Below are 24,913 nucleotides of genomic sequence, written 5' to 3' on the forward strand. Positions count from 1 at the left end.
GTGTGAATATGTTCAATCCTTTGGAAAGAATAGACTTGGTTTAAGCTTTCACAGTGTCCGTCTGTCACGAGTGCTGTCTTCAAATTCCCTGTCATAAAGGAGCCAAGGCGCAGCGTGCCAGTAATTCCACATCTTTATTGAAGGAAACCGAAACAATAAACAGGTACACAGCAAGAAACGTAACGCACTGTGCCATACACCCACAGAAATAACAATAACCCACAAACACAGGTGGGGAACAGGCTGCCTAAGTATGATTCCTAATCAGAGACAACAATAGACAGCTGCCTCTGATTAGGAACCATACTCGGCCCAAAACAAAGAAATACAAAAACAACATAGACATACAACACATAGAATGCCCACCCCATGTCACACCCTGACCTAACCAAACAGAGAAAAACGACTCTCTCAGGTCAGGGCGTGACACCGTCGAGTTCTTACTCTAATAATTAGAACCTAACAATTCTAACAACAACAACAACAACAACACTATCATCAACTGTCATCTTGCATATGAGGAACCACAGATAACTCATGTGTACAGGTTTGGATAGATTTGAGCCATGTTTCAATTTAAATAAAAAATTACAATAATCAGTGCAGCTTCTCAAGTCCATGGGCATTGCATTCCAGTATATAGTAGCTCTAACGGAGAAGGCAGATTGACCGATTTTACTGTGTCGAAAAGGGACAACAATCCCCTCTAGTTACTGCCCTTGTTATCCTGGAGGTGCTTTCCTTGAGCATGATATTCCGGTATAGGGGTGGAGGGGAAAGACCATGCAGGATCTTAAAGACAAGGCTTGCATCTACATAATGTTTAAAGCTATCCAGACTAAATAAATAATGTTTGTAAATTATATGACAATGGTAGTAGCTGTTTGGTTTGTTATCAAAAATCTTAAGTGTTTATTTGTAGAATGATTCAATTGGTTTCAGAATAGTAGCTCCTGCTTGGGACCAGCATGTGAGGCAATATTTTGTATTTATTTATTTCACCTTTATTTAACCAGGTAGGTAAGTTGAGAACAAGTTATCATTTACAATTACGACCTGGCCAAGATAAAGCAAAGCAGTTAGACACATACAACAACACAGAGTTACACATGGAGTAAAACAAACATACAGTCAATAATACAGTAGAAAAATAAGTCTATATACAATGTGAGCAAATGAAGTGAGTTAAGAGAGGTAAAGGCAAAAAAGGCCACGGTGGCAAAGTAAATACAATATAGCAAGTGAAACACTGGAATGGTAGATTTGTAGTGGAAGAAAGTGCAAAGTAGAAATATAAATAATGGGGTGCAAAGGAGCTAAATAAATAAATAAATACAGTAGGGGAAGAGGTAGTTGTTTGGGCTAAACTATAGATGGGCTATGTACAGGTGCAGTGATCTGTGAGCTGCTCTGACAGCTGGTGCTTAAAGATAGTGAGGGAGATAAGTGTTTCCAGTTTCAGAGATTTTTGTAGTTCGTTCCAGTCATTGGAAGCAGAGAACTGGAAGGAGAGACGGCCAAAGGAGGAATTGGCTTTGGGGGTGACCAGAGAGATATACCTGCTGGAGCGTGTTCTGTCAGAAGATCATAGCATGCCTATATAGTTTGGCGGCCTCCAGAGGAAGGTCTTACAAACCTAAAGTTGGATTATCCAAACTTGACCGTGTTAACCACCTTTGTTCACATGTTTCTTAAATGTCAAGTTGGAGTGCAAAATGACGCCAAGATACCTGAAGTTAGACACATTAACAAGAACAGCTCGTTGGCAGGAATCAATGGATTTCTTAGAGAAGTACATACAAACAGTCTTATTTAAATATGTAAATGCAGGCAAGAATTAGTCATCCATTTAGAAACATGTACCATAGCTTTCAGTTAACTTGTTTACAACTAGTTGTCTATTTTTTGAGTGTACATACAGAACTGTATCGTCTGCATACTGTCACGTCCTGACCAGTAATAGGGGTTATTGTATTGTAGTTTGGTCAGGACGTGGCAGGGGGTATTTGTTTTATGTGGTTCGGGGTGGTTGGTTGTTTAGAAGGGTGTTTGATTTATTATTTCCAGGTTTTGGGCTATGTTATATGTTTTGTATTTCTATGTTCATTCTAGTATTAGTATTTCTTTGTTTAGGTCATTGGGTGTTGGACTCTCAATTGGAGGCAGGTGTTTCCTAGTTGCCTCTGATTGAGAGTCCTATATAGGTATGTGTTTGTAGTTGGTGGGAGATTGTACTAGGTATAGCCTTAATGCCTTACTGGCCTGTTATTCGTCATTGTGTTTTGTGTACGTGTTTATTTTGGTTTGTCCTTCTTTGCCAATTCAATAAAAGAAGATGAGTGCACATAACCCTGCTGTGTTTTGGTCCGACAATGATTTTTCTTTATCATCTGACGAAGAAGATTGTGACACATACATTTGCATGTTAACTTGTGGGCAAGCAAGTGGGAGATCATTTATATAGATGGTAAACAGAAGGGGGCCTAATATTGACCCTTGTGGGACCCCAATGTTATAGTAAAGAGAGTCCGACTGAGTGTCCCCCAAACAAACCCTTTGACTTCTGTTTGTCAGATAGGAATACATCCAACTAATGACTTCAGTGGACACATTAAGGGAGGATAGTTTGGCTAGGAGGACCTCATGATTCACAGTATCAAAGGCCTTGTTAAGATCCAAAAAGACTGCGCTGACTTCACCACCTATGTCCAGTTTAGATTTAATGTATTTCAGAAAATAGCAATTGGCTCTTTCGGTAGAATGGTTAGTTCTGAATCCAAATTGCATTTGATGTATGGAGTTGCCCTGAATGAGGTGATCAGTCAGATGATCAGCCACCCATCTTTCAGCTACTTTTGATAGCACTGGAAGAATGCGTATAGGTTGGTAATTTTCCACCAGTGTTGGGTCACCAGATTTTAAAACAGGTATCACTGCAGCAGACGTTCAAGCATTGGGAAAGAACCCATTTTTGATGGACAGATTAACTAGATGTACAATAGGGGCAATCAGAGAATGTTTGTGTCTCTTCAGGAATACAGTGTCTAGACCAAATACATATTTTGTTCTAGCGCTCTTGAAGAAGCTAGTAATACTGCCCACTGCTGACGCTGAGATTTCAGGAATTCTGAATATTGGTTTATTATTATCTATGGGAGTGAGAACTGTGGTCTCGGTTGAAAATCTTTGAGTCAGTTCCCTGACAGAGTCAACCAAATAAATTGTTAAAGTTAGTGGATTTGAAATCGGAGTCTTGAATTAAAATCCCATTAACCTTTAATTCAGGATGTGTTTTGGACGTTTCAGCTCATCTCCCTGTTAGTTTGCTGAGATTTTCCCAAATCACTTTTCCATTTCCTTTCGCTTAATTGATCACGCTAAGAAAGAACTCTGCTTTTGCTTTTTTAAATTGCTTACCACCTTATTTCTCAGTGCTGTAAATATACGTCTGTCAACATTCTGAGCAGACTTCAGTGCATTTTTCAAAGAAAGATCCCGTTCTCTCATTTGCATCCAGAGGTCCTCGTTGAACCATGGTAGAGAGGTTTTCCGTCTTGGTTTACGTTAAAATATCCGAGTAAAAGAGGTATCCACTTTGTCAGTAGCTTACAGAAATGTTCTGTATCCAGACTCTGGGTCTTCATTGTGTAACAGATCAGACCAGTCAATTTGACTTAGTTACCGTAATTTCCAGAGTATTGAGCGCACCTGAATATAAGCCACACCCACTGAATTTTATTTTGAACATAAATAAGCCGCACATGTCTCTAAGCCGCAGGTGCCTGCCGGTACATTGAAACAAATGAACTTTACAGGCTTTAACGAAACATGGCTTGTAACAAAAATAAATAGGCTTTAACGAAACACGGCTTGTAACAAAAATAAATAGGCTTTAACGAAACACGGCTTGTAACAAAAATAAATGGGCTTTAACGAAACACGGCTTGTAATAAAAAATTACCAAGAAATTCATTGCTCCAGACCAAGCTCCCGTGCAGCAGCTCTATTTCCTTTTCCAACAGCCAGATCAATCGCCTTCAACTTGAAAGCTGCATCATATGCATTTCTCCGTGTCTTTGCCATGATGAGGGTGACAAAATGACTACCGTAATCAGAATGATGGGAAGTTTGAGCGCGCTCGATTTAATCTAAACAGTAAACAAAAAAGTTGTTTGACCTTAACCCGTTCGGCAATTTCATTGGTCTAATGAAAGCTTCATGCCGCCAAAAAACTGAGCACGTCACAGAATGTGTTTTTTTTTTTACAATTTATTTGAAAGCTGGAAAAATCCATATATTAGCCGCGTCATTGTTTAAGCCGCGAGGTTCAAAGCGTGGGAAAAAAGTAGCGGCTTATAGTCCGGAAATTACGGTACTCTGCTCACTTTTCAGGATTTTTTTTTATCGTACATTAATATGTTTCTTAAATCTCTTTTTAGTTTGCTTTCTAACCACCAATGTAACATTGTGGTCAGATATACCAACCAGTTAGTCAGTTAGTGGACTTAGTTATTCGATCAGGTCTGTTAGTAAACACCAGATGAATTTGAGTCTGGGATGACTGTGTTACTCTGGTTGGACCTTGTATTATTTGAGTCAGGTTGAAATAGTCTGTGATCTCTTTGAGTTTTTTCCTGCAAGTTTTGTTTTCCAGTTTATATTTAAATCGCCCATGAAGAAGATCTCCTTCTTTTGATCACGTTCTTTAAGCATGGCATTTAGATGGTCATAAAACGAGATATCAGATGTTGGTGGTCGATATAATCCAATAATAGTGAGAGACATATGAGGGGAGAGGAAGACATTCAGCCCCATACATTCAAGGTCATTGGCATGTTTCCATATGATACGATTGCATTCAAAGTTATATTTCATGTACATAAGCTATCCACCCCCTCCTCATTAAAGGCAGAAATAGGAGAACATTTCTTCAGCCATGTCTCAGAGAAACAGAAAGAAAATCAAGATTGGAGTCATTCAATAAATGTTCTATCTGTTCACTCTTAGAAATAATTCTAAGAATATTCAGATGACCTCCCAATATTCCTCTAGGCTTGGAACAAGGGTCCCAGAGCATTTTAGCCTGATTAACGGTTTGAAAAGTTTCATGGTACAATGTTTAAGGGAAATTAGTTTCTGTCTCGAAGGTGGGTTTTGTTTGGGACATGTATCAAGAGTTGGCATTAAAATGTAATTATCTGCAGATTGCTCATTCTCTTGAAAAGCCATGTTAGCGACAGAGGTTATGCTCACATAAACAGATGTCCTTCTCTGAACCAGATAATATAGGCTACTCAATGCAAACATAATGCACTACTTGGGAATAGGGTACTATTTGGGACGTAGCCCGAAGACATGACCAGTTTGCACTGCATTTTTGCATGTCTGTAGGTCGACTTGACCCCAATTTTGCTCCACAAAGCACTTGAGGGCAACATGAAGTCGTTTGACAAAAGTGCATGGAGTTTGCATAAAGACCACTCTGGGATGTCTTTAAAAACCTTTGATATGCAATATGCTGCCAAGTTTTTTTATGTGGATTTGGAATATTATTTATAATATTACATTAATATTATTCATTAGTTCATACTATTAAATAATTCAATACAAATTGACTCCAGACAGCTTCTGACTGTAGACAGTATAATACTCCTTATAATAACATCTAGGCTGATGCACTGTTACATTCACCACTTAGTTCACTGAGTTGAGATGTCAATGTAAATTGACTGTAAATTGCCATGTGTTGTTTTTTTTATTGACATTTTAGGTACAAGCCATCACCATGCTGTCAATTGATTTATCGCAAGTTGTAAAAAAGAGAACATTGCATTGATGACTACTATGCAGAAACAGTCAGAAACGATTGATCTCCTGGGTCTCTTTTAGGCCAAATGTCAGACCGAACTGGGACAAAGTTGGGGCAAATCGAACCAAGGTCAGAGTGACAGAATGCAGATACACATGATGTTAATGTATGTAACTTGTGAAACTTCCAGCACTTAGGTTAGTTATTGTCTATGCAAGTTATCCCAATTAACCAAAGCCTTTATTTCACCCAGTGATGCAAACAGAAATTGGAAATTGCATCATGTAATAGCAAAGATTTTTTTTTTTTATAATTGTTTCCACAGACAAGCTAATAACTATGCATCTTAAAAGGGAGCGGAGAGCCACTTTGATATGCAGTAAATGGCACCCTATTCTCTATATAGGGCACTGTGTACTATATACTAGTCTATATAATGCCCTATGGGTCCTGGCCAAAAGTAGTGCACTATGAAGGGAATGGGGTGCCATTTGGGATGCAACCCTCATCTAATTCTCAGCTCAGATACTCTTGATTGATAATCGAAGACAGATTCAGAAGCGAAAACGTGAAGACGTTCCGCATTAGGTGATTTTGAATCACAGACAATCAAAAAGCAGCTTGCAGGCCAATCCAAATCACAACCTCTTCTGAAATAACATGTCAGCTATTGCTACTAATTTCTCTGATAATGTCTTCGCAGGAGTGAATCTGTCTCCATACATGGGGCATTCTACAGAAGTGGTGCAAATTGTAGTCCCATCCCAAAAAACTATATATATATATAAAAAAACAGTTAAGTCTCCAAACTTAGGACATTTATTTACATCATGATATGTTTTATTTCAATCCAAGGCAATTACAAACATATTATAAAATTAACATTGTACATACTGTATATAGTACATTGTACATAATATAGTACATTGTTTATGCACTTATTTCTATTATTTCAATAGAACATCTTGTAGTTTATTTGTAGGTTTTTAACAAATCTTTAAAAAAAAATGCTCTCCCCTCTTTTGATGTCACTATCGAAACACACACATTGAAAGACTGTAGAATGAATGTGCCTTAAGCCACACCCATACAAATATCACCAGGTGATGGGATTGCACCCCTCTCCAGCATGGCCACATGGTGAGTAGTCTGTTTGCACACATTTTTGAGAAAATGAGTTAGCAAGTTGATAAATCTTCATGTATTTTTAAGTGTCACTACCGAACATCTAATATACAGCAGCGGCAGTGTTATCTCCATTCTAAAGTTGCATGCACCATTCTATACCAACTGAGCTACAGAGGACCACCATGTGGGTAGTGGACAAGTGCACACTTCAGGGAAAAGTGTAGCCAGCAGAGGGGCTCCAATGCTCCAAGAGCCCAAACATTTACATATATTTGGCAGAAACATAGGCGTCTTTAATGTGCTATACTGTACTGTGCTCTACTGTACTGTTTACTTGAGTTTCTTACAATTGAAGAAAGGGCCCGTGGACACTTGATCGAGTGGTCTTGGTGTTGGGCCACTGAAGACCACATAAATTCAGTCTTTAATAACCTTTTACTGCAGTGGGTTAAATCAGGGTCACACAGTGTTTCTTGGTAGTCTTAAACAAAGTATAAAAAGTATACACCTCACAAACATGGTTATGGGCTTAAAAAAAGACACCTGTACCATGTCATTCATATATATATATATATGTGTGTATTACATTTTGAGTTTGCATACAACTATTACACTTTATATACATCACAGAAGACTGAAATTTAACAAAACCATTTGACATAGAAACACCGGATTTTCAGTCATTTGACCTCAGGAAAGGGGGACCTTGTCATGGCCTCAACTCACCGGGTCTGGATCTTGGGACCAATGTCCTGGCATAAATCGTGGTCTCGACTCCTGGATATATATTACCTTAGTCTTTGGTTTACAAACCATATGCAACCCAATTTGAAAAAGACAATGCTCTCTGATCATTGACTACTTTTAAATGGTGGAAACCCCCTAATTTGGTATGCAAATAACATTTCTAAAAGTAATTTGTAATAGAAGGTTAAAAATGATCACTACTGTGCATGGTTCTCCCTTTCATTGCAACTTTTTCACTCTGCTTCGGTAGTGACAAATTTAGTGGGGTGGTAAAAAAATTCAGGTAAATATTTCAAATATGCAACACAAACAAATTGTGTGATGAGTATACACTGAGTGTACAAAACATTACGGACGATCTTCCTAATATTGAGTTGCACCCCACACACACACTTTCTCAACAGTTTCCCGTGAGTATCAAGAATGGTCCACCACCCAAAGGACATCCAGCCAACTTGGCACAAATGTGGGTTGCCTTGGAGTCAATATGGGCCAGCATCCCTGTGGAACACTCATTTTCCGAGTCAGATTTGTTTGTTTGGGTGATGTCTGTAAACACAGCAGGAGTTTTAAAATGGCCTTTTTGTCTGGCATCTCGCAAACACAGGCCGTGTCGACTTGACAGTTCATGTAGCTTTTGTATTCTGATCATGGAGTTCTGATCATAGAATTCCGAAAATGTCATGCGTCTACACCTACCATGTCTACGTTGTATCCAGATTCCCTTGTCCCGAGCTATATTCAAATTCTAGTATGCCGTCTGCAAACGGCAGAACAGGCTAAATCTGTTAATAACACAACAACTTGATGGCAGTAACCAAGTACTATAGCTAACTACCCAGATAACCTATGTAACTAGCCAGCAAGCTAGTTAGCAAAGCTAAAGAGATTGCAAACAGGTTAGCATAACAAAAATGTTTCCAAATTTATTTATAAAGCCCTTCTTACATCAGCTGATATCTCAAATTGCTGTACAGAAACCCAGCCTAAAACCCCAAACAGCAAGCAATGCAAGTGTAGAAACACGGTGGCTAGGAAAGACTCCCTAGAAAGGCAGGAACCTAGGAAGAAACCTAGAGAGGAACCAGGCTGAGGGTTGGCCAGTCCTCTTCTGGCTGTGCCGGGTGGAGATTATAACAGAACATGAACAACAAGATGTTCATAAATGACCAGCATGGTCAAATAATAATAATCACAGTGGTTGTCGAGGGTGCAACAGGTCAGCACCTCGGGAGTAAATGTCAGTTGGCTTTTCATAGCCGATCATTCAGAGTATCTCTACCGCTCCTGCTGTCTCTAGAGAGTTGAAAACAGCAGGTCTGGGACAGGTAGCACGTCCGGTGAAGAGTTCAGGGTTCCATAGCCGCAGGCAGAACAGCTGAAACTGGAGCAGCACCACGGCTAGTGTTGGCTAGCTGGCTAGTGTTTATGAAGACAGAAAACACGTTCAACGTTTAATGATAGAAGGTGCCCTTCTTCTTTCGGATTGGGTTGGCGGATTGCATCCAATTTAAGGTGCATACACTGCCACCTACAGCCTACCTACATGAAATTCTTTGCGATACAATACTCAATGAAATCAATCTTATTCTTATTTTTCTTCTTCTGTGGGTTTAATGGTGAACTACACATTGACAAAAAAACTAAAACTCCCACTTCTTCCTTCCTTCCTTCAAATCTCCATATCACCCTTCTCAGGTTCTGTGGCCTGAGAGGATAGTACAACTTGTGACAAAAGTCCATGCAACTGCACGTTCTGCTGCACCCACAATAATATATATTTTTCTGGACTTCCTCCTCACCTTGGCTGTGCCATTAATCACCATAGCTATAAAGGCCACAAAGTCCACCTTCTTAACCTTTAAAATATCTGAATCTTGCTGGTGACCGGCAACCCCTGCAGCAAAGGCCTACCTACCACCTCTTCAGGACCACTATTCGAACCCTCAATCCCTTTAACAGCCTCTGCATATGACATGCTCTGGACTGCCCTGACTTTGGCCACCTCATTCTCATTCACCCTTGTTGGGTATTCTGAAGACATGGCTTCATGGTTCCCACCACAGTTACAACATATCACATCTTCATTCCTTTTATAAGATAGGATCTTTCCCACAACTTGAACATCACAGCTTTTCCTTTCTACAAACACTTTAAATATGTCCAAATGGTTTACAGTGATCACACTGCATTGGTCTTGGAACAAAAGCTCTGACTCTGTAGTTTATATATCCCGTAGGGAGATACTCCATATCAAAAAACAAAATAAGATATCCTCTTCACTTTATCTTCATTCACCACACGATTCATCCAACAAGCATCAATCACTCCAGGAATATTTTTTATTTCTGCAGTATCAACTTCCCACAAAACTCCAGATATTACCCCCATGAGGGGTGCCCTTTCCCGAAGAAACACTCACACTTAAAACTCAAATCGGTTGATAAGCAACACACATTCCTTCTGATCCTCAGAAATACAAAAAAATCGAAACAAGCCCACCTCTTGTGATCCTCATAGCCTTCACTTTACCCATCCAGCTGATCCTCATCAATAAATCGTACTCCTACAAGACAGGAAGTGACATTCTCAGCACTATGCACTACTTTTCTCCTTTCTCCATTTATTTGAACAATATTCCACTTCTCCTCGATTCCGCCGCCATTAGATGCACAAACCACAACAGTGTCTGCTTCCTCAATCTTTTCCCCGGTCGTCGTCGTCTTCTTCTATGAGGTTTAACGGCGGTTGGCATCCAATTTGTTGCATTTCCGCCACCTACTAGACTGGAGTACAGCTCCCTTGTACTTTGCTTGAAAAATAAAAATGTACTAAGTAAATACCCTACCATCTAACACTACACTCACTAATTTTAAATCAAATCAAATGTATTTATATAGCCCTTCTTACATCAGCTGATATCTCAAAGTGCTGTACAGAAACCCAGCCTAAAACCCCAAACAGCAAGCAATGCAGGTGTAGAAGCACGGTGGCTAGGAAAAACTCCCTATATAAAATGAACACCACCCTACTCCACTAATTAAATGTATTTATTCCTACCTCATACCATCATCCTGAAAGGATGGGACATCACGACTTAACACACCCTGCAACTCTTCTGATGTCAAGTCTCGCACACCCAAATACCTCTCTGCAGCTGCCACCACAACTTCAATTTTCTGCGACTTCCGTTCCATCCCTGCAGTACAGTTGATAACCATTGCTATAAATACTAAAAATCCAATCTTACTTTAACTTAAATCACTTTTTGGTCTATCCCTCTGTACTGGTAAATCTCTACTACTCTCACCCCTCCTCCCCCTTAGCCCATCTTCCTCTACTTTCTTCACTGCCTCAGCATATGACAACTTCTGCACTACTCTAACCTTGGAAACCGCAACCTGCCTCTCTCGCACGGGACATTTCTGATCCCCAGCTCCATGGGCACCCCTACAATTAACGCATTCCACTACTTTCCCCAATACTACACATTCCTTTGTCTCATGCCCTTCTGCACATTTCTCACCCCTTCGACCCTCCCTCCTACACACTGCCCATAAGCTTGACACCTGTAACATCTTTATGTATTCGGCACATACGCTCATACAGGATAACTTATATATCCTAACTTCACTTTGTCGGGCAAAGACTCAACTTCAAAACTCAGAAGAACAGACAATGACTCTTCTGTTTCCCCACTCTCGCATCAAACGACGAGCATCACATGCACCGGGAATCTTTCCCCTCAGCTGGTCAACTTTTATATTTACTGCTACCCCAGTTATCACTCTTTTCATTGGTTCCCTTTTCTTGAGAATGAAACAATTCACTTTTCTTGCCCCCATTCATTTTACTCTGAGCGCATTCTCCCTCTGACCAACAGAAACACAAACAATTATCACTAAACCACTTCTGGTTACCCTCACCGATTCCACATTACCCAACTCTTTTTTTCACCCACTGTGAAACCACAAATGGATCAGCCAAAAGGCAAGGGTCCACTTTATCAACTTTTTCTAGTATTTCTAAAATCATGTGAAGGGAAAGGTGAAAAAATATACTCCTAACATTCAAAAGTGAACAAAAAACGAAAACTGTACTCCTTCAGTCATATTCAAATGTCTATTTAGATCCCTAAACAGGCTCAGAAACCTGGGAGAGGGAATCTCTTTATTCAGTATTCCCTGTAACAGGTCCTGTTTAGGGATCCGGGTGGTCATTTGATTAATTGTTTATGGCTTGGGGGTAGAAGCTGTTAAGGAGCCATTTGGACCTAGACTTGGCACTCTGGTGCCGCTTGCTGTGCGGTAGCAGTGAGAACAGTCTATTACTTGGGTGACTGGAGTCTATGACAATTTTTTTGGTCCTTCTTCTGACACAGCCCAGTATGTATGTCCTGGATGGCAGGAAGCTTGAACCCAGTGATGTACTGGGCCGTACGCACTACCCTCTGTCGCGTCTTATGGTCGGATTCCGAGCAGTTGCCATACCAGGCGGTGATGAAACCGGTCAGGATTATCTGGATGGTGCAGCTGTAGAACTTTTTGAGGATCTGGGGACCAGGCCAAATCTTTTCAGTCTCCTGAGGGGGAAAAGGTGTTGTCGTGCCCTCTTCACGACTGTCTTGGTGTGTTTGGACCATAATAGTTTGTTGGTGATGTGGACACCAAAGAACTTAACTCTCGACCCTCTCCACTACAGCCCCGTCGATGTGAATGGGGTGCGCGTTCAGCCCTCCTTTTCCTGTAGTCCACGATCAGCTCCTGTGTCTTGCTCATGTTGAGGGAGAGGTGGTTGTCCTGGCATCACACGGCCAGTTCTCTGACCTCCTCCCTATAGGCTGTCTCATTGTTGTCGGTGATCAGGCCTACCACTGTTGTGTCATCAGCAAACTTAAAGATGATATTGGAGTCTTGCTTGGCTATGCAGTCATGGGTGAACAGAAAGTACAGGAGGGGACTAAGCACGCACCCCAGAGGGGCCCCCATGTTGAGGATCAGCATGGCAGATGTGTTGTTGCCTACCCTTAGCACCTGGGTGCGGCCCGTCAGGAAGTCCAGGATCCAGTTGCAGAGGGAGGTGTTCAGTCCCAGGGTCCTTAGCTTAGTGATGAGCTTTGTGGGCACTATGGTGTTGAATGCTGAGCTGTAGTCAATGAACAGCATTCTCACATAGGTGTTCCTTTTGTCCAGCTTGGAAAGGGCAGTGTGGAGTGCGATTGAGATTGCATCATCTGTAGATCTGTTGGGGCGGTGTTTGAGTTGGAGTGGGTCTAGGGTTTACAGGATGATGGTGTTGATGTGAGCCATGACCAGCCTTTCAAAGCACTTCATGGCTACCGACGTGAGTGCTATGGGGCGTTAGTCATTTAGGCAGGTTACCTTCACTTTCTTGGGCACAGGGACTATGGTGGTCTGCTTGAAACATGTAGGCATTACAGACTCGGTCAGGGAGAGGTTGAAAATGTCAGTGAAGACACTTGCCAGTTGGTCTGCGCATGCTCTGAGTTCACGTCCTGGTAATCCGTCTGGCCCCGCGGCCTTGTGAGTGTTGACCTGTTTTAAAGAGAACGTCTATGGAGAGCGGGATCATACAGTTGTCCGGAACAGCTGGTGCTCACATGCATACTGCAGTGTTGCTTGCCTCAAAGCGAACATAAAAGGCATTTAGCTCGTCTGGTAGGCCTGCGTCACTGGGTAGCTCGCAGCTGAGTTTCCCTTTGTAGTCCGTAATTGTTTGCAAGCCCTGTCACATCCGATGAGCGTCGGAGCCGGTGTAGTAGGATTCAATTTTAGTCCTGTATTGACGCTTTGCCTGTTTGATGGTTCGTCTGAGGGCATAGCGGGATTTCTTATAAGCTTCCGGATTAGTGTCCTGCTCCTTGAAAGCGGCAGCTCTAGCTTTTAGCTCAGTGCGGATGTTGCCTGTAATCCATGACTTCTGTTGGGGATATATACGTACAGTCACTGTGGGGACAAAGTTGTCGATGCACTTATTGATGAAGCCGGTGACTGAGGTGGTATACTCCTCAATGCCATTGGATGAATCCCGGAACCTATTCCAGTCTGTGCTAGCAAAACAGTCCTGTAGCGTAGCATCTGCTTAATCTGACCACTTCCGTGTTGAGCGAGTCACTGGTACTTCCTGCTTTAGTTTTAGCTTGTAAGCAGGAATCAGGAGGATAGAATTATGGTCAGATTTGCCAAATGGAGGGCGAAGGAGGGCTTTGTATGCGTCTCTGTGTGTGGAGTAAAGCTGGTCTAGAGTTTTTTTCCCTCTGGTTCCACATGTGACATGCTGGTAGAATTTAGGTAAAACTGTAACGTGTACACTGGGAGTCGTGAAGCAAGTACAGGGAGTGAATTAAGTAATAAATGAAACATGGAACAAAACAAGAAACACGTAGCATACATACATAGAACACAGGAATAGGATCAGAGTCAATAATACCTGAGGAAAGAACCAAGGGGGGTGATAGATATAGGGCTGGTAATTAGGAAGGTGATGGAGTCCATTTGAGTGTCATGAGGTGCAGTTGGTGGCAGATGTGCGTAATGATGAGACAACTGGCGACATCGAGCGCCGGGAGAGGGGGAGCGGGAGTAAACATGACAGTTCCCCCTCCCTGACGTGCAGCTCCAGCCGCCGGGATACGCCAACCAGAGGGACGGTCCCGAGAGCCAGGAGCGTGCCTGTCGCTTCTGCTGAGGCGCGGGAGCCTGACGAGCCAACCCGAGGCTTGAGAAACTGTTGAGCTTGAGAACCTGTTGAGCCAGCCGAGGCAAGGAAGCCTAATGAGCCAGCTGAGGCATCCCTGGTTGTGTCGGCACTTGGACCCGACGTCACCAGTAAAAAAAAAAGATAAATCCCTGTTGCTTCCCCTTGGTGAGGCGTTATTCTGTAACGTATATGCTGGGAGGCGGGAAGCATGTACAGGGAGTGAATTTAATAATAAATGAAACAAAGCAAGAAACACGAGTAACGTACAGAACACAGGAACAGAATCAGAGTCAACAATTGAGGAAAGAACCAAGGGGAGTGACAGATATAGGGGAGGTAATCAGGAAGGTGATGTAGTCCAGGTGAGTGTCGTGAGGTGCAGGTGCGCGTAACGATGGTGGCAGGTGAGCATAATGATGTGACAACTGGCAAGGTCGAGCACCAGAGCACCAGAGAGGGGGAGCGGGAGTAAACGTGACAAAAACTGATTTAAGTTTGCCTACATTAAAGTCCCCGGCCGCTAGGAACGCCGCTTCTGGATGAGCATTTTCTTGTTTGCTTATGGTCTTATACAGCTCGTTGAGTGCGGTTTTAGTGCCAGCATCGGTCTGTGATGGTAAATAGACGGCTACGGAAAATCTAAATGAACAGACTATCTACAAAGAGAGTTGTCTACAACTTATCATGACGTACTCTACCTGAGGCGAGCAATATCTCGAGACTTCCTTAATATTAGACATCTGTACATTGATCTTGTACTGGTATATAGCTCCATTCTTGTGTATTTTATTTAATTCCTCTTGTGTTACTATTTTATTTTTAAACTCTGCATCGTTGGCAAGCACTCGTAAGCAAGCATTTTACGATAAAGTTGTATTCGGAGCATGTGACAATTTTGATTTGATTTGAATATGGGCCTTGGTCCTCTATTGAATTACACAGATGTAAGTGTTACTCACTGCTGGCCACTGTGGGTGGAACAGAGGTACTGCAAGGCCATTACATGAAAGACAGAGTACAGTCAGGTTTTTTGGGTACTTGCCCTACTTTTAGTACCAGAATGCAGTTGTGTAATTTATCCAGCGGAATTTGTACTAAACCCCAACATTTCCGCTCCCATTTACAGTACCAGTAAAAAAGTTTGGACACACCAACACATTCAAGTTTTTTTTTCTTTATTTGTACTATTTTCTACATTGTAGAATAATAGTGAAGACATCAAACCTATGAAATAACACATATGAAATCATTTAGTAAGCAAAAAATTGTTAAACAAATCAAAATACACTACCGTTCAAAAGTTTGGGGTCACTTAGAAATGTCCTTGTTTTTGAAAGAAAAGCACATTTTTTTGTTCATTAAAATAACATCAAATTGATCAGAAATACATTGTTAATGTTGTAAATGACTATTGTAGCTAGAAACGGCTGATGTTTTATGGAATATTTACATAGGCGTACAGAGGCCCATATTCAGCAACCATCACTCTTGTGTTCCAATTTCATGTTGTGTTAGCTAATCCATGTTTATCCATGAGCACAGCTGAAAACTGTTGTCCTGATTAAAGAAGCAATAAAACTGGCCTTCTTTAGACTTGTTGAGTATCTGGAGCATCAGCATTTGTGGGTTCGTTTACAGGCTCAAAATGGCCAGAAACAAAGACCTTTTTTCTGAAACCCGTCAGTCTAAACTTGTTGTGAGAAAAGAAGGCTATTCCATGTGAGAAATTGCCAAGAAACTGTAGATCTCGTACAACGCTGTGTACTACTCCCTTCACAGAACAGCGCAAACTTGCTCTAACCAGAATGGAAAGAGAAGTGGGAGGCCCCGGTGCACAACTAAGCAAGAGCACAAGTACATTAAAGTGTCTAGTTTGAGAAACAGATGCCTCACAAGTCCTCAACTGGCAGCTTCATTAAATAGTACCCGCAAAACACCAGTCTCAACGACAACACCGAAGAGGCGACTCCGGGATGCTGGCCTTTTAGGCAGAGTTCCTCTGTCCAGTGTCTGTGTTCTTTTGCCCATCTTAATCTTTTCTTTTTATTGGCCAGTCTGATGGCTTTTTTTCTTTGCAACTCTGCCTATTAGGCCAGCATCCCGGAGTTGCCTCTTCACTGGTGACGTTGAGTCAGGTAATGCAACGACAAAGCAATGATTTTGCTTTGAAGTTCAACGCTGATCGTTCTCCTAATTGCCTGTGGGAGAATCCAGCTCAATCACTGTAACCAGGTATCATCATCTATGTGCCACCTGACATGCCATACTGTAGTTTGTAGGAAGAAAAAGAGGGTGATATGCACATCTTAAATTTAAGAATACCGGTGCTGGACTAAGAAATAATACTGAGATGAAGGAATGAGAGGCCTGCACAACGAATATTGCTTCTCCCCAACGCTTTATTTCTGCACCCAAATATACAAATGTCTTCATCTTTTTGTACAAATATGTTTTTCTATGTGGTTTCTTTCGTTTTGTTTTCCAGGCCCGGCTATCCCTGTTGGAGTGGACGTACAAGTGGAAAGCTTGGACAGCATCTCAGAAGTAGACATGGTAGGTTAAGGCTAACCAATTTTTGTACTACCAAGTTAGGACACAAAAACTTCCAACTGCGCATTGTGGAAATAAACTTATAGTAAATTACCCACATCATTAACACTTATGACATTTCTTCCTGAATCCAAATAGACACGTTTTTTGGTATTTTTTGTCCTGCTAAATCCCTTATGTAACAGACTGTAACATTTGGATCGTCTTTATTTACCATGCAGATGGTCATCATAATGATGGGTACTCCCAACTGTTGCTAGTCATTACATAATGGGAAAGGGAGAGGGGTGAAATAGGGAGTGAGAGAGGGATGATCTCTACTTTAGGGGTTTTGTGAGGAGTCTTTGTACGCGGAGGGAGATGAAGAGTAGGAAGGGGTAAAAGCTGAGGAGGAGGTTTGAGTCTTTTTGTAGTGGAGCTCAACCCCAGAGGCATGAGAGGTTGCAGAGAAATCAAAGAGACTGTTTTGACCATTGACTTTCAGGCTACGCTTAATTTCAGCCCCAACAGGATTTCAACCCAAAGTGCTGTAAGCACTGACAGCTGGGTTAATGATTTCTATTTACATGTATAAACTGTAGCACTATTCTCAAAGTCAAAGCTCCACATAGATTTGTGTAACTTACTCATTGGGATAAGTCAAACCCTTATGACTACAGTAGCATAGTTATGTATGATTACGATTTGGTATAGTTTTGCACATTCACTGGGCACTTTCATTTTGCATCATAACGTTTCTACATTTTAGACCATTCTATTGGTCCACTCACCCTGGGTACTGGGCAATGCATAACTTTCCCCTTCTCTGTTCCAATAGGACTTCACCATGACCCTGTACCTGAGACACTATTGGAAGGATGAGCGCCTGACCTTCACCAGCTCCACCAATAAGAGCATGACATTCGACGGGCGTCTGGTGAAGAAGATCTGGGTTCCAGATGTGTTCTTTGTCCACTCCAAGAGATCCTTCATCCACGACACCACCACAGACAACATCATGCTCAGGGTCTTTCCCGACGGACACGTCCTCTACAGCCTGAGGTGGGTCTGGGATGCTTTGGGGACAAGGGTTGAAAAATTTCGGTCACTTTTCCAAAATACCCTTGTATTTTAATCTTGTTTGGAAGATTTCCGGAATGAGAAGGAAATAAGCAGGAAATCCAGAATCCTGGAATTTCTGGAAACCTGGGCATTTTTGGAAAGTTACCGGAATTTCGCAACCTTATGGTATGGGTCATTCTATGCCATGCAGGGTTGGGGTCAATTCAATTTTCAATTAATTTTGAATTCACTGTGCTAGCGCTGGGATGGAGCAAAAGCCTTCACACACTGTGGCCTTCCATTGCCACGATTCGCCTCCCCTGCTACAAAGTGATCAACTCCTAAAATTCTCAATACTGGGTTTATGTATTTAGCTGTTGACATGTAAGAACGAAATGTAATCAGTTTAGAATGTTAATAGTATCCTAAATGTTAATATTAAAAATAACATGGTTCTGTGCAGGATGTAGGATGACATCTAGACAAGAAGATTAATTTGCTTTTTGCTTCTGTTTGTTAAAATTTGAAATGTGCTTCTGGCTGATGATGTTTAAAAAAAATCTGTTTTGAAAACTAGGCCAAAATGTGAAGGTACTACTAAGTTGTTGGTTGTGCCAGATTGTTCTATTATGCTTCCCAAAGTCGTTCACCAGACATTGGATGAACAAATTGTGGTCTAATGGATTGAGAACATGTTTATTGTTATTCATGAAAATGGCCCTGTTTTTTCAGATCGTCTACGAAACTCAGCAAAAAAAGAAACGTCCCTTTTTCAGGACCCTGTCTTTCAAAGATATTTGTGACTAACATTTCTGTTAGTCACATTTCTGTGGAACTTGTTCAGTTTATGTCTCAGTTGTTGAATCTTGTTATGTTCATACAAATATTTACACTTGTTAAGTTTGCTGAAAATAAACACAGTTGACAGTGAGAGGACGTTTATTTTTCTGCTGAGTTTACATACAGTTATAATCAGTATTGAATTGGTTGTATGGAATAGTAAGGACAACAGAAAGGACCAACTTTATTTGGTGTTGTAAATAGGTGATTCAGTGTACTGTATATGTACAGTATATGTAGTGAATCCGCACTCAAAAAAATAGATTTTCAAAGTTATGTCATGCTATTTATTTATTCCAAAAGACAAAAAGGGAAAATACCATACAACTTTGAAAATCTTGTAATAGCATACAATAACTTTGAGTTATTCTCTACAATGAATCTTATGTGTTGCAAACAGGCTCATAGGGGAATCTTAGGTTAGTTGATGTCACATCATGGATCTGTGTTGTCCTTACTGTACAGGGTGACAGTGACAGCAGCCTGTAACATGGACTTCAGCCGCTTCCCTCTGGACACCCAGACCTGCTCACTGGAGCTGGAGAGCTGTGAGTAACTGTCACCAACTACTATTAACTACTATTAAGGCTGATACTGTCATAACCTCTCACAATTTTCATAAGGGGATGAATCCTAACTAAGATACACACGGAAATCTCCATTTGACATCAATAGATGATGTACTCAAATGCCTACGATATCTCTAGTTAGGATTTTTCCCACTGGGCACCACATTTAGTATTTTTGACTACAGTAAATACACAAACAGAACAATATTATGGAGAGTATATCTAATGTTTGTGCTCCCCAGATGCCTATACGGATGAGGATCTGATGCTGTACTGGAAGAGTGGGGATGAGTCCTTGAGTACGGACGACCGTATCTCCCTGTCTCAGTTCCTCATCCAGAAGTTCCACACCACCTCTCACCTGGCGTTCTACAGCAGCACAGGTACACTAAAGTACATTACAGTGCAGTACAGTTAAGACGGCAGATCAGTGTTTACGGACAAATAGGGTAATTGTGGTTGAGCTAAAGGTATTGACGAAGATTAGGATCACGATCAGTGGTCAATGAGTTATTGGCACAGGAAACAACCACACTATGATTTGAGTTAAAAACTCCAATACACAGTCATTTCAGTCATCACAATAACCACATGGAGGGAATCATAAGCATTGATATTCCCATGATATTATTGACCCATACTTTCCTTTGGTTTTGTGTCCTCCTGTACAGGCTGGTACAATCGTCTGTACATCAACTTCACCCTGCGGAGACACATCTTCTTCTTCCTGCTTCAGACCTACTTCCCTGCCACCCTCATGGTCATGCTGTCCTGGGTGTCCTTCTGGATCGACCGCAGGGCCGTCCCAGCCCGCGTCTCACTGGGTATAATTATGGTGGTGTAATAGCTACCAATAGCTCAGAAGTCTTACCGTTTGTCATCTCTAGTGCTGCTTATTCCCCTCATTGTCAAATTTCCGGCATTTGTTGGTATTGTGTAAGTATCACAATGGTTTTCAGCGTCGAGCCTTGAACAATAAAGCCCTCTTTGTCAGACCTAATGAAGATATATTGGTGTTGTATGATTACAAGAAAGAATACATACTCATACAATACTCAGATAATTATAGAAATGTCTGAACTCTATTCTGGTAAAGAGGGACTTTGCAATTAATTGCAATTCATCTGATCACTCTACATAACATTCTGGAGTATATGCAAATTGCCATCATACAAACTGAGGTAGCAGACTTTGTGAAAATTAATATTTGTCATTCTCAAAACTTTTGGCCACGACTGTACAGTTGAAGTCGGAAGTTTACATACACCTTAGCCAAATACATTTAAACTCAGTTTTTCACAATTCCTGACATTTAATCCTAGTACAAATTCCCTGTCTTAGGTCAGTTAGGATCACCACTTTATTTTAAGAATGTGAAATGTTAGAATAATAGTAGAGAGAATGATTTATTTCAGCTTTTATGTCTTTCATCACATTCCCAGTGGGTCAGAAGTGTACATACACTCAATTAGTATTTGGTAGCATTGCCTTTAAATTGTTTATCCTGGGTCAAACGTTTCAGATAGCCTTCCACAAGCTTCCCACAATATGTTGGGCGAATTTTGGCCCATTCCTCCAGACAGAGCTGGTGTAACTGAGTCAGGTTTGTAGGCCTCCTTGCTCTCACACGCTTTTTCAGTTCTGCCCACATTTTCTATAGGACTGAGGTCAGGGCTTTGTGATGGCCACTCCAATACCTTGACTTTGTTGTCCTTAAGCCATTTTGCCACAGCTTTGGAAGTATGCTTGGGGTCATTGTCCATTTGGAAGACCCATTTGCGACCAAGCTTTAACTTCCTGACTGATGTCTTGAGACGTTGCTTCAATATATCCACATAATTTCCATTCCTCATGATGCCATCTATTTTGTGAAGTACACCAGTCCCTCCTGCAGCAAAGCACCCCCACAACATGATGCTGCCACCCCCGTGTTTCACGGTTGGGATGGTGTTCTTCGGGCTTGCAAGCCTCCCCCTTTTTCCTCCAAACGTAACGATGGTCATTATGGCCAAACAGTTCTATTTTTGTTTCATCAGACCAGAGGACATTTCTCAAAAAAATACGATCTTTGTCCCCATGTGCAGTTGCAAACCGTAGTCCTGCTTTTTTATGGCGATTTTGGAGCAGTGGCTTCTTCCTTGCTGAGCGGCCTTTCAGGTTATGTCGATATAAGACTCGTTTTACTGTGGATATAGATACTTTTGTACCTGTTTCCTCCAACATCTTCACAAGGTCCTTTGCTGTTGTTCTGGGATTGATTTGCACTACTCGCACCCAAGTACATTCATCTCTAGGAGACAGAACGCTTCTCCTTCCTGAGCGGTATGATGGCTGCGTGGTCCCATGGTGTTTATACTTGCGTACTATTGTTTGTACAGATGAATGTGGTACCTTCAGGCATTTAGAAATTGCTCCCAAGGATGAACCAGACTTGTGAAGGTCTATAATTTTTTTTCTGAGGTCTTGGCTGATTTCTTTTGATTTTCCCATGATGTCAAGCAAAGAGGCACTGAGTTTGAAGGTAGGCCTTGAAATACATCCACAGGTACACCTCCAATTGACTCAAATGATGTCAATTAGCCAATCAGAAGCTTTTAATGCCATGACATAACATTAAGCTTCTAATGCGGCCTACCATAGTGGGTGCCCCATCTGTAGTAATGGAGACAAGCTTACAAACGGGCAGTTGGAATTTGTTAGCAAAAAGCTTGAAAAATATCTTCACCCCTTGTTTTAATAGTTTTATTTAACTAGGTAAGTCAGTTAAGGCCTTGAAATACATCCACAGTACACCTCCAATTGACTCAAATGATGTCAATTAGCCTATCAGAAGCTTTTAAAGCCATGACATCATTTTCTGGAATTTTCCAAACTGTTTAAAAGGCACAGTCAACTTAGTGTATGTAAACTTCTGACCCACTAGATACAGTGAAATAATCTGTCTGTAATCTGTCTGTAAACAATTGTTGGAAAAATGACTTGTCATGCAGAAAGTGATGTCCTAACCGACTTGCCAAAACTATAGTTTGTTAACAAGAAATTTGTGGAGGGGTTGAAAAACACGTTTTAATGACTCCAACCTAAGTGTATGTAAACTTCTGACTTCAACTGTATTTATTTTTAAACCGACAGACTTGAACTTTTGTTATTTCCTTATTTTTTCAACCGCAGGTATCACCACAGTGCTCACCATGTCCACCATCATTACTGGAGTGAACGCCTCCATGCCCAGAGTGTCCTACATCAAGGCTGTGGACATCTACCTGTGGGTCAGCTTCGTGTTTGTCTTCCTATCCGTGCTGGAGTACGCTGCCGTCAACTACCTGTCCACCGTGCAGGACCGCAGGGAACGTAAGATGAGAGACGAGATAAGAGAGAGGGCCAGGTCACAGGTAATGAGATGCTACCATAGTACTGTACAGCTAAGACAATATTCGAAGAGTAACTGAATATCTCTTGTGAATACAGTTTGCTCTTAATTTCATGCACTTCGGTTGGACTGCGAGACACTGCTGACACATTAGACATCCTCTTCTTTTCTTAGGCCTATCTTAACACATGCTAACACATGAATGTTTGGTCAAATGTCTCATTGACATGCATGATTAAAAAATGACAGGCATGCATCTCAAGTTAGTTTAGATACATTTTTCCTGCCATAACCTCGGTCTTTCCCTCACCTTCTCTCCTTTCCTGCAGTCGCTGCCCTGCGCCTGTGGCATGTCCCAGACCAGGACCATGATATTAGACGGGAACTACAGCGAGGCGGACACCAACAGCCTGGCCGGCTACACCTCAAGAACTATGGTGTCCGAGGAGGATGTGGAGATGCCACATGAGGTGATGAGCGAGAAGCAGGCTCCTCGGGAGCACATGGTGGTCCACCTGTCTGTCAGTAGCGAGTCCACAACCACCAAGAAGAAAGGTATCCGGGCCCTCAAAATTATCCAGAATACACATGCCATCGACAAGTACTCCAGGATGTTATTCCCTGGCTCCTACGTCCTATTCAACTTCATCTACTGGTGTTCATACTGTATAGGAGCGTAGCGTCTACTGTATAGGTGCAGTATGGGCCCTGGTCAAAAGTAATGTACTATGTATTGAATAGGGTGCCATTTGGGACACAGACTATGTTTCTGTGTTTTAACACACTCGTCATGGACAAGAGAAAGGCTAAGAGAGACTGCAACTGGGTTTTACATGGACATTTGATACTAATGGCCAATATTTGGATGGACTACTAACTGGTTTGACTGGGGTATTGGCCCATATGAGACTGATCTATATGGGTTCATGTTTATTATGTATATTACGAATGACGAGGGAGATTGCGAAAGTCTGAGAGACGGAGACTGAGTTTTACGTGGATATTTGGCACTGATGGACAAAGAGAAAAGCACCAGAGAGAGAGACAGAGACATCATCCCACTGTAGTTTGTGAATTTCTCTCAATCGATTCCACAGGGTGATTCATAGTTCTGCAAGTACGTACTAGCTGTTGTTCAAAAACTCTTTTGTCCAAATAACTATCATTTCAAGTCTTTTGTACTCTGGGCTTGGCATTTGACAACAGAGGTGTGTCTACAATGTTGTTAGCTTTTCATTCAGGTCTATTTGGCATTCAGGTCTAAGTACCAGTTCAGTCTGTTGAAACAACTCAGTGTTTAACAGAGTTGAGTTTAATGGTTACGTACAAAATGGCACCCTATACTCTTTATAGTGGACTACTCTGGGCAAAAGTAGTGCACTATATAGGAAATAGGGTGCCATTTGGGATGCACATGATGCTCTGGATTAGAGCATCTGCTACATACATATGTGAAATGTTATGATGCAATATACTACAGTGTATATAATGGTTTGTGGTTCAAATGAGGTCTTAGGGGCGCAGGTAGCCTAGTGGTTAGAGTGTTGGACTAGTAACTGAAAGGTTGCAAGATCGAATCCCCGAGCTGACCAGGTAAAAATCTGTTGTTCTGCCCCTGAACAAGGCAGTTAAACCCACTGTTCCTAGGCCGTCATTGAAAATAAGAATGTGTTCTTAACTGACTTGCCTAGTTAAATAAAGGTAAAGTAAATAAAAGTGGTGATAAAACTGTGACGTCATTAAAGCACAACAACAGTAACAACAATGTAGAGCATTTCAAGCTGTGAGCAACAGTTACTGGGACATTTGCAGCTTACTGTGTAAAGGACCTGAGGAATTTTGTATAGATATGTATTTTCCTTTCTCTGATACCTCTCATATGGTCATTATTGTATGGTTACATGCCATTGTAAAAACGAATGTAGGCCTATAATGTAAATATATAAATCTAAAAACAAGTACCTTGTATCGTGCCACTGTAGCACTTAATAAAGATTTGTGTAATGAATTACATGTTTAAAAACATTTAAGGTGTCCCATGCCATCAGCCATCATACCTTAACAAGCTATAGCCACGAAAGGCAACACATATGGCTTTGCTTGAGATATTGACCTTAAATGTACAGTATAGAAGATTTT

General features: G+C 41.4%; 1 protein-coding gene across 1 annotated transcript in view; it reads left to right on the top strand.

The window, feature by feature from the left end:
- LOC115172307 (gamma-aminobutyric acid receptor subunit rho-2-like) overlaps window positions 1-23,503 on the top strand; it is a 34,909-nt gene extending 11,406 nt beyond the window's left edge. Inside the window, exons 3-9 of the mRNA XM_029729650.1 lie at window positions 16,890-16,957; window positions 17,772-17,995; window positions 19,301-19,383; window positions 19,647-19,787; window positions 20,076-20,228; window positions 22,576-22,796; window positions 23,104-23,503. Coding sequence (XP_029585510.1) covers window positions 16,890-16,957; window positions 17,772-17,995; window positions 19,301-19,383; window positions 19,647-19,787; window positions 20,076-20,228; window positions 22,576-22,796; window positions 23,104-23,454 — 1,241 coding nt within the window. The 3' untranslated portion in view covers window positions 23,455-23,503. The remainder of the gene's footprint in view (window positions 1-16,889; window positions 16,958-17,771; window positions 17,996-19,300; window positions 19,384-19,646; window positions 19,788-20,075; window positions 20,229-22,575; window positions 22,797-23,103) is intronic.
- Window positions 23,504-24,913: the final 1,410 nt, after the last annotated feature.

Source organism: Salmo trutta, chromosome 33, assembly GCF_901001165.1.
Source record: "Salmo trutta chromosome 33, fSalTru1.1, whole genome shotgun sequence".
NCBI lineage: Eukaryota > Metazoa > Chordata > Actinopteri > Salmoniformes > Salmonidae > Salmo > Salmo trutta.